This window comes from Nicotiana tabacum, chromosome 22 (genome assembly GCF_000715075.1).
Source record: "Nicotiana tabacum cultivar K326 chromosome 22, ASM71507v2, whole genome shotgun sequence".
In the NCBI taxonomy this organism is placed as follows: domain Eukaryota; kingdom Viridiplantae; phylum Streptophyta; class Magnoliopsida; order Solanales; family Solanaceae; genus Nicotiana; species Nicotiana tabacum.
In genome coordinates this window covers 30,843,545-30,854,771 of record NC_134101.1, presented here as the reverse complement: position 1 = coordinate 30,854,771, position 11,227 = coordinate 30,843,545, and the positions used below count along the sequence as shown (strand labels likewise).

General features: G+C 36.7%; 1 protein-coding gene across 1 annotated transcript; it reads right to left on the bottom strand.

Moving 5' to 3' along the window:
* Position 1: 1 nt before the first annotated feature.
* LOC107801999 (uncharacterized) lies at positions 2-10,963 on the bottom strand (the record flags this gene model as incomplete). Its single annotated transcript, XM_075244064.1, is given in 10 exon segments — positions 2-86; positions 209-533; positions 2,031-2,258; positions 2,363-2,551; positions 2,675-3,073; positions 3,519-4,233; positions 5,651-5,763; positions 6,545-6,989; positions 8,197-8,321; positions 10,659-10,963. Coding segments are annotated over 10 exon segments (2,819 nt in total), but the record flags the coding sequence as incomplete, so codon positions are not given.
* Between the last annotated feature and the right edge of the window lie 264 nt (positions 10,964-11,227).

Genomic DNA, 11,227 nt, shown 5'->3' with positions numbered 1-11,227 from the left:
TCCCTCAATCTCACAGACAAGTTGCAACAAACCGAGCCTTAAGAACAGATCAACCTTCTCTCCCTTGCATTCTGGTTGTTCGACTGCTGAAACACAAGGTTTCCACATGTGATAAAAAAAAACTCAGTAATGCTTATGTTGTGGTTAGGTACTTTTACATAAACACAGATAGAGATCGAGAAAATGAAAAAGTATCAAAGTTACTAACCATTGGTGTTCAGGTTTGGAGGATCTTCTGATATCCTTAGAGAGCTACCTCCAGCTCGAAGTGTGATTGGAGCTTTCTCCAAAGAATGTGCCCCACTGCTCAACCTCAGAGCTGACAATGAATTCAGGTGGTCATCCCACTCTTGCTCAGCCACTAACATGACAGCAGAGAGCCATTGCTTCACCAACGGTAGAGAGATAGGAGCCTCAACAGGAGGACCATAACGGTTGGAGAAAGCACTTCTAAGATATTCAATACCAGTGGGTCCCTTGATGAAAGGTTCTAACATTTTGATGCGTGCTTTGCTTAATTCACCTTTGAGTTTCTGAACGAATATGTTAGGAATCATCAAATCAAAATACTCACATAAGGACAAGTTACAGCACAGAGAAGGCCAATATAATGATTTCTCTTTCTTCTTATTTCCTGGTTGAAAGTCAAATACCAGGATTCATTTAAGACAATTAAGCTCAATTTTCGACTTGCATTTATTCAAGGAGGCTCAGTCAAAACAAGTTATGCCACATTGTTTTTGAGAAGGAAAAAAAGAATGTGGCATAACTTGTCTTGACTGAGCCACATTAAGAGCACTTAATAATGTGCTACAAGAGGCAAACTGTGTCGAGAACTGGCATAAAATTGGTGTTAAGCAATAGATAGGAATTAAATAGTTTGCCATCTGACCTATTTTAAATACCTTGGGTCAGTTATAATAGGGAATGGAGAGATCGACGAGGATGTTACCCATCGTATTGGGGCGGAATGGATGAAATGGAGGCTCGCTTCAGGTGTTTTGTGTGATAAGAATGTGCCACCTAAATTTAAAGGTAAGTTTTATAGAGCAGTGGTCAGACCCACTATGTTATATGGGCTGAGTGTTGGCCAGTCAAGAATTCCAATGTCCAAAAGATGAAGGTGGCTGAAATGAGGATATTGAGATGGATGTGCGGGCATACCAGGCTGGATAGAATTAGAAATGAAGTTATTCGGGATAAGGTGGGTGTGGCCTCTATGGAGGACAAAATGCGGGAGGCGAGACTTAGATGGTTCGGACATGTGGAGGAGAGACGCAAATGCATCAATGAGGAGGTGTGAGAGGTTGGCCCTGGAGGGCCTAAGAAGAGGTAGAGGTAGGCCGAAAAAGTATTGGGGAGAGGTGATTAGGCAAGATATGGCGTTGCTCCAGCTCACTGAGGACATGACCCGGGATAGAAAGGTGTGGAGGTTGAGAATAAAGGTAAAGGGTTAGAATAGGTCGTCTAGCGTTGTCCTTGTATGTAACAGTAGCTTTAGTACATGAGTTTGCGTTAGTTATGTATTTTCGTATTTCTTGATTTATGTGATTACTTGTCGTTGCTTTCGTTTCGGCCTTCAGATTACAATACTCAGTTTTAGTTTTGTATTTTTTGTATTTTTTCTTCGGTTTTAGAATTGGTGTGATTGCTGCTGCCCTTCCTTTTATCTTTCCTAAGCCGAGGGTCTTTCGGAAACAGCCTCTCTGCCTTCTTGAAGGTAGGGGTAAGGTCTGCGTACATACTACCCTCCCAAGACCCCACTTGTGAGATTACACTGGGTTTATTGTTGTTGTTGTTGTTTCCATCTGACCTATTTGGTTTAGCATTGAAATTCAAAACTTTCAACAAGTAATGAAATGTGGAGGGCTTAAGAATCGAAAGATGTTTACATTCTTTTGTTCCTTCTCTTTCTATATACTCAGAAAGTTTCTCTCTCCAAACTACATCTAACAGTCTCTTCCTTTACTTTTTCTTTTCCATCCAAAAAGAATTCAGACCAGAGAAAATAGTAATTATTTAATACTCACCTTAATCTGCTTTAGAACAAATTGCAAACCCTTGATAACCAAAGCAGCAAACAAAGAAGTGGTGTTTTCTCCACCCTGATTACTTTCACCTAGCTCTTTCAGGAATTTCTGGTGATTACTCTTCAATTCATCTTCATACGATGGTGCTGAGAGTTTCCGCAAAGTAACCAATGCAAATTCCAAAATCCTTCCAAAATAATCCATGTCCAATGTGCCTGAGTTTAGAACCTGATAATATGAGAAAATAAGAAACAAAAGCAAGTCAGACAGTAAGCAACATTAACAAACTGCTATCGTGGGCAGCTATCTAATTGGACCAGCAAATTTAGTACCTGTGATAGGATATCAATATCAATGGTTTCGACTATTTCCGGTCTCCAACTCGGAGGAGACATCTCACATAGTTCATCTTGTATTTCCTTAATAAGCTTGAGAACCCAACTGTAATCAGGGTTATCCTGATTCAAGGATTGCATAACACCATCCCAGAAAGCCTTTTCCATTGTCTCTTTCACTCTAGCCTATAAACACAGAGCAAGATAATGTAGGTAATTTCTCAGTTTATATCAAAAAGCTTAACAAGCCTAGGTAACTACATAATAGAGATGAAACAACTATCCATTAAGTAAAGGCAAGCTATTTACCTTAACACTCTCTTGGTCTTCACTAATGATCTCCAAGCCACAACCCTTGTGGACAATTTCATTCACAAGCACTTCATTCTCTGTAGCAAGTAATGAACCGGTAGATATGCTTTTATGAAGGGTTCCAGAACCACGATTGTCGCACAAATATGAATGATCCTCCACAGACACGGGGCAAGAAATGCCTTGTGTACCATTACACCTTTCATTTACATCGAACTCCCCTGAATTCTTGATATCAGAGTTGTCGAATGAACTAGCTAAACTAGGAGAAGCAGTCTCCATGGAGTCAATAAACCTAGACCGCAGCTCAGAAAGAGCATGTTCCAGACGTTCAAGCCCATCATTACCACCCAGCAGCTGAACCTTTGCCCAAATAAGTTTCTGATTCTCAATCACCTGTAACAGTAAGTTAGCTTCATAGAATTGAGCCAATCGACATGTAGTATCCATCCCCAATTCAGTGTTCCATTTTCACCAGAAAATCAATAAAACGAAATTTTGAAAATATTAACATTCTGTTATAGAGAATGCTTATAATAAAGATAATAATTTAATATAGACAAGTGGGAAGAATGAGAGGCCAGAACTTGAAATTTATTTTTCCTGAGACTGAATCTGAAAACCTAAAAGGCAGCTGTGAAGTAACTTGAAACAAGACTGTTTGCGTTATATAACAAACAGAATGTCACAAACTGCCAATACGAAGAAGAAATCTCAACTTTTAGGAAAGTGGACATTATTGGGACGACAAAAATGAAAAGATGGACATTCAGTATTGGAACAAGGGAATAAGAGTCATCAAAGGTGAATTTCCAGAACAAATCATGTCTGCAACGCTCACCTGCCTCTGGAAAGAACTGAATTCAACTGTGAGATCATTGTAATCTCCCATAACCTGCTTGCAAGTCTGCATCAAGGAGAGCTCCAGTTGACAAGCAGTTTTTATCAAATCCTCCTCTAACAACTTGACATCCTTAACTTTCCACATCACAAAGTGAAACAGATAAGAGCACCATGCTTTATCAAAAGCTTTTAGCTGAGAATTAAAAGCCAGCCTTGCTGGGCTTTCTTCTCCTGTAGACTCAATGGGACCTCCTATAATAATTTTAAGCAGCACTTCAAACTCTTTAACAAAGGTTCCAGCAGATTCAGCAAGAGCAACTTCAGACTGCCCCTTTTCAGTGAAAACTAAATCTGGATGTCCCAGAATCATATATGCACAGAGAACTACTCTGGCTGGGTACCTTGATAACTTGACTGGAGTAGCCACTTTCCCTTTAGATGGGCCTGAGGAAGCAACACGATTAAGAAGATGATCAATATTTTCAAAACAAAGTACATCTCTGGAACCGAGAAGCTCATGTTTGATACTAATGCGGCACTCCAGTCGATCGAGTAACCCTTTTGCCTTTTGGATGGTCGCATTTGACCCCATTTTCACTGCAAGTTGCTCAAAAGGCACTCCTTCAACAGATTTTCTGTTAACTTTTAGGGTCATATATGCTTTAGCCAATGAAAAAGTTGTTCGTCTTAGTTGGATGAACTGCCTCCAGCACCTGGAAATCATAATAATTATTGAGGTACTGCATATAAGGCTACAATCTATGTTGCTCCGACTCTCCAAAATACCGATGAGTGTGTGTCGGATCCTCCAAAAGTAGTGCATTTTTAGAGGATCCGACACGGGTGCGGCAGCTGTTTTGAAGAGTCCGTGCAACATAGGCTACAATGAGGAATGCAAGAGAACAACCACAATGCATGACCCATGCTATTGAGGAAGCCAATAAATAACAAGTTATATGTACATTATAAGATAGACTATTGAGTTCCTCTTTACATACAAGAACGTCCAAGTATGAAAAGCGGAAAAGGTGACACCACCTCACAGCGTTAGCACATCAAAACAGAGGGAACAAACACAAAGATTGCAATGTATTCCTTTTGTCTTTTCTTTTTTTAATTAAGATTGTGACGTATATTTCTTTTATTAAAAATAAAAAGAATATGTATTTCTCAAAGAAAAAGAGCAGCAATGATTGCTTTGTATTTTAACCACCAAGCAATATTCTGAAATCGTGGGATATGCTTCGGAGTTTATTGTTTCTTGGAAGAGGATGTAATTAAGGGCAAGCTGTTCTTGCCATTTGCTTTATCCTTAATGCATGGTACAGAATTCAGTACAAGAACAGGTTGATTACGCCATCCCTCCCATAATTTGTAGAACCAACTACATATTTGAGTAAACTGTAAGATATCTTTAAGATGCAAACTTACCTCAAAGCCACAGCCTAACTCCTCAGAACCACAAGAGAGAGATAGAGTGCTAATAAAAGAATGGTCGTAGCGTAATATGACAATATATGCCATGTAAGAATTATGACTATCCCTTCTATTTTACACGGTAGTACTTTAACTATTCCACTGGATCCCTACTATCTCCCACCAGCACGTATACAAAGTAAATCTGCCCATCAAAACTTAGACATATGGGAAAAAATCACCTAGAATTTTTTCTCTGTTGAGATTTAAACCCTGGTCACCCATGGGTTTCACCCACTTCATTGACTGCTAGGTCACACACTCGTGTGCACGAATTATGAACTTTCTCAAGAGCTTATTTGAAATGACATCGAAGTTCAGTATAACATACACTCCCATTTCACATTATGGAAGCCTAATAAACTTAGATACCATTGCTATTGCCTAATTGAACCTAGCATGTTGCAGCAATAAAAGTTCTTGAAATGGCCCTTCCAACCTACTTTTAAACATATTTGCTGAAGGAAGGGATGGAATAGTCTGGAACTCGACTTTCCATTCAGTTTGCTGATTTCCTTCCTTGGTTAATTAAGGGCAAATGACAAATACCTACTTTTAGTTTACAATTGATATCAACATGGGTGATCTACAAGAAGAAACATAAATAACAATGCATGCAAACATAAAGAAAGTATCTCAGAGCTCCAAATTTACCTTGCTAGCTTAATAGACAAAAACTCCCCCCACGCAATTATGTCTGAACAGGCGCGACGTGAACTTAGTAGACTTCTCCTCTGCTTCAAATATTCTGCTCTAAGCCTCTTAGCCTAGCGATTACAACAATATTAGACATTGGTAAAGCAATGATAGCTTGCACTTTCTTCATGTGAGAAAAAATTTAAAATCCAATAAGAACGGACGCCAAATCTATTGGGTTGTGAACATGTTTGTCAGTAACACCAGTCAGACAACACAGGCACATGTCTCATGCTAACCCAGTGTTGTCTTACCTTTTTAATGCATTAATTGAACGTGGACACATCTGTCACTCTACTAGACCCCAAGAGGATACTACTTTCATGTATGATGTTTATGTGAAGAATAGGTTTAGGTATATAGAAGGAACTTTATGAAAGGGTAAAAATTGGTTTAGTAGTAAAGAACTAATGAAAAACAGACTCTATGATTACCATTATCAGACCAAGCCTTAGCTTCGGAAACAAAGATAGGTACATTAATAGATTTAGACAATTGGTGTAGAATTAAATGCTTAGCATGTCAAACTCGTCAAATGCTCTTTTTAATTTTTAATCTGATTTCAAAACAACCCTTATACCCAAAACAATGTTCAACGACTTGAGCTCTATTACTTGTGATGTTAGAACAAATGCAAAAGCAGGAGTGCTGCTCTGAGTTTTTGTATATCTTCTGAAAATTCCCTCTGTAGGTTTTTTCCCCTTTATTTGGCCTCCTATTCATGTTGAGTCCCTTATATCTTCAAACTTGCACTCCTGAATCCATGTCTTTGTATGTGCTACAGAGCCTACTACCTAATTAATGTGACAAAACACGTAGTAATCTTGCACAATCCTTTAGATTACTACATACCTTTTGGAGACGATCCTCCAGCTGATCCTTTAGTCTTATCCTCTCAATCTCCCGTTGACTAAATACAGAGTTTGCTATCTGCTTAACTTGTAATACTCTTGCACGTGCCTTTGATCTCTCTGCTTCCAGCAATCCCAGCCGCTTCTTTTCAGCAGCAGCTCGCTTCTGATAAATAGCAGCCCGGACACACTCCCTGTATTTGCTCTCTTGCATTACCCTCCTCATTAACAACTGTGAAATCCTTTCCTTTTTTGCAGCCTTCCGTTGCCCACAAGCTTTAAGAAGAAGACTCCGATTCAATTCTGCCCGCTGAACTCGTGACTCAACCTTATTTCCCAGCTCATCACGTTCTTTCTCAAAACGCATTTCCACAGCATTTTTAGCCGCTTGTCTAAGCTCATCTAATCTTGCGAGGCGCTTCTGAACTTTTGCAAGGATGCTTAACCTGCTTGAATAACAATTAACAAGTACAAAGCCATTAACATCCATAAGTTTCTCAATATTTGACAGGTGTAGAAAGTTGCATGTACAGTTATTAGACTGAGGCAACCAGTAAAACAATAGGTTGGGCTTCAACTTGTCATCAAGGAAGCCCACCCCTTACCCAAAGGTTAATTGCACTTATTGTAGTCCTCACATTCTTCCATGTTCGGCCTTTTAACCTCATCCTTTATTCTCTTCTACACAAAAGTCCACTATGTCACGTGATTTACATTTAGTACAATTAGAGACTGCTAATTTTAACTCCAAATTATCCAAATGTAGTTAAAAGATAACCAATTAATAGATCCGTTCAGAGCACCAGCCTTTCCTCACCCTTCAACCCAATGATTGAGCCAATAGCCACCACGTTAACTCGCAGTTGCTGCTCCTCCTCTTTTATCCTCCTTGGACCTCTTCTCAATATGCCCCAACCTCAGACTTGCATCATGACTATATCCCTAAAACTAGCACACGAAATATTCATTTTTTTCTCAAAGTAAAATATTTTTTGGAACAAGCATCAAAAGGATGGAAACCACCCCTAAACATTGAAGCATGTAATGACCAAACTCAAACATCAAACACCGCATAAGAGAAGTGTAGAGAACTGTGCAGTTCAGCTTGGATGAATGGCATAATCTTGAGTGCTTGAGAAGCTTTGATCATAAGTATCTAGCTGGGAGAAAAGGGAAAAACATATTTCCTTTCACTCTGCTTTCTATTTTCCCCTTTTAATTCAGTTTTAATGTATTTTGTTTATTCTTTTTTTCAAATGTCAATCAATTTCCATATATTTCAGTTTTGAAATTACAAGCTGAATCCAAAAGAATTTTTTGCATTATGTTTTTTAATCAACGGAAAAATGGAAAACTAAGAATGTAAAACAGGAAAAAGCCAAATTCTCTTCCCAAAAATGAAAAGATGTCTAAAGTCGAAAGCTCAAGAATGATGAAGTTATAAAGATTAGAAATGAGATAAACTCACTACACCCCTTCCCAATTGAAAAATCAAAAAGAACCACAGGCCATATGTGCAACATTGAAGGCTTAATTTCTCCGATCATCATAGCTCAACTCTTAACAACATGACAAAAGTAAAACACTCGTTTAGCAATCAAAAAGGAGAATACGAGATGAAGACAATTGACATAAAGAGCCCGAACAATTTACCTCTTCTTTTCAGCAGCAAGAAGCTTCGCTTCTAGTTGCTTTCTGAGCTCTCCATCCTGCGAAAATGAGCATGTCGATGACCTCAATTTTGGCCGTGCCTTGCTCGCCAATAACTCATAAAATTGCTGCATTTTATTAAAAATTTGGTCAACGACTCAATAAAAAGGAACCACATCAAGCATAATAATATTTTGATAAAGTTCCTAGATTTTTGTCGCTCGGATCCTCCAAAAATGCCGCTGCACTCATGTTAGACCTCCAAGAATGCGTTGCTTTTGAAGGATCTGACACACACCCGATAGCAGTATTGGAGGATCCGTCAACTTAGCCTAGTTTAGCATTCATTTATACTCTATACCATCAAAGCAGCTTGACTTGGGTGAACTGAGTTAACTCATTTCAAGTTAAAAATTGTCGTAGCATAAAACTCAACAAGTTTTGACTAAACTTGATTGCTCACCAAGTTAAAGCGAGTACTTAGCTGAATCAAGTAAGTGAAAATCACACTATTTCAAATATTACATCAGACTAGACCTTTAAGGCTCAAATTTTTCGTAGCAGTATCATTCTATATCTTGTATTGTTCAAGAACTAGGCAAGTTAGCAACTTTCTAAAGTTCCGTTTATTCATAAGGATGAACTGGCACTATTCTTCCCTAATAGAATGCCGCCAAATCACAAACTTATTAAATTTTCACTTTCCACTACAAAACTTGTAAAAATCCTTCCGTTTTTGGAACATTCCAAATTTTGATACCAATCCATTAATAATATAGTCAAGAATGCAAATTCAATTTTTCAACAATTTCTATAATAATTTTGTTTCTGCTACCACTAATATAAATAGAAAATGTTAACATCTAAATTTCCTATCCTAGCAAACAGGATCACATATTTGCAATAATTGTGTAAACGTACAAGAAAATATAATATAATTAAGGGGTTTTGGCATGGTATAACAACATACCCATATAATTGGCAGAAAATAGCCCTAGTTATAGATATTGGCATCAAATAGCCAATAAATGTATATCACAATAATAATATGCATACCACAACTTTTGTTTTCTTCTTTGTCTATATCAACATGTATATTAAAATTTTATTTTCGTTCTTTGTATATAAATAATATTATTCTTTGTATATCAATAATATAAAATTATATATATAGTTATTGCTGCATTTATATCAATGTATATCACAATAAAAATATTGTATTATTTGTATATCACAGTGTATAGCACATCAGACATGTGTATACCAAAATAGATATCATAAGTTTATTTTTCTTCTTTGTGTATATCAAAAATTAATTTTCTTTGTATACCAAAATATTATTTACTCCCGCAATTATATTTATTATTTTTATATTTTAGAATTTGCTTAAACATGCTATATCAAAAAAACAATTCCTTTTTTGATCAATAATTAATAATTATATTATTTGTATATCACAGTGTATAACATAATAATAATGTGTATATCAAAAATATTTATTAAAATTTTATTTTCCTTCTTTGTATAATACATTTCAGATTGAAAACTCAAGTTCAAGACGACTCCACATGTGTATCCCCTATTGTAAGCCGTGTATATCTCTATGTACATCAGTGATATCTTATGTATATTATGTGTGTCTGTGTATATCCATGAAAATTTGTGTTATATATATGATATACAATGTGATATACACGGGCGTCCATAAATAAATTGTGTTGTATACACAATATACAAAGTGATATACACATACGTCCTTAAAAACTTGTGCGTGATATACACTGATGTACACGATATACAACGTGATAAACACATGTCGCAGTTGGATTTTTAGGTCTGATTTTTTAGGTCTAAATCACTTCTAATCTTGCTCAAATTTTGTATATAGCCTTGTTTAGGCATTTTCAATCAATTTCAATCACACCCCCTCATTCAATCCAAACAAAAAAAGGAAGAGAGAAGAAAAACGAAATTGAAATATATTTTTTCTCTCTTAGTTTTTGTTAATCTTGCTCAAATTTTGTATATAGCCTCGTTTAGTTATTTTCAACTAATTTCAATCACACTCACTCATTCAATCCAACCAAAAAAAGAAGAGAGAAGAAAAACAAAGTTAAAATATATTTTTTCTCTCTTAGTTTTTGCTTCTTATTTTCTCTGATGTGAGATCAACCTTAACTTTTCATCGCACTGATTTTTTTTGCATAATTTACAAGAATTTTTGCTAAACTATGAGGGAAAAGAGAAGAGATAGAACAAGAAATACAAGGAGAGAAAAGGGGTAGGAAGCCAAAGTAAGCGTGTAGTTTTTTTGGGGAGAATAAAAAAAAGAGTAGTTTTTTTTAAGATTTGGCTATATAATAACAATTGTTTAGAGCTATTTTGCCAAACCTAATATAAGCTAAAAAATTGTCAATTCCTAATATGTGTTGTTACAGGATGCCAATTTTTCTATAATTAATTACCTGCCGACGTAATTCGGCATCCTTAAGCTTAGCTTCGATATCTTGGGCGGTAATAATGGAAGGGCTTTTGGTTACCAGAAATCGTCGGCGAAGGCGTCTAGGGAGAAACGACGTCGCATTATTCACCGGAATGTTCAAAGCCATTCCGGCGACACGATCGGAATCTGGAGTCGCTGGCTCTATTCTCATCTCCATGTGCAGGCGATGATTGAACGACGATCGATGAAATCAACCGGCGAAAGTGTCCACGTTGAGGAGATGAGAATGGAATTGGCCCGAGCTGCAATTGATTCAATTGTTTCTACAAATATTTTTGGGTAAACCCAAAACTTCGAAAACTTTATGCACGTGCTATCCACGTGAGGTAATAGAAATACTACTACTAGTATATACTTAAAATCGATTTAGCTTATGGTGCTTGCATGAAACCACGTCCAGTTATCATAATTAAAATGATAAATTATGAGAAAATATATTTTAGATATTAATTTATCTTGATTAAGAGATTTAATTCAAAATTGCATGTCATATATTAATTTTTTCATTTAGAAAAAAGAAAAAATAAGGGT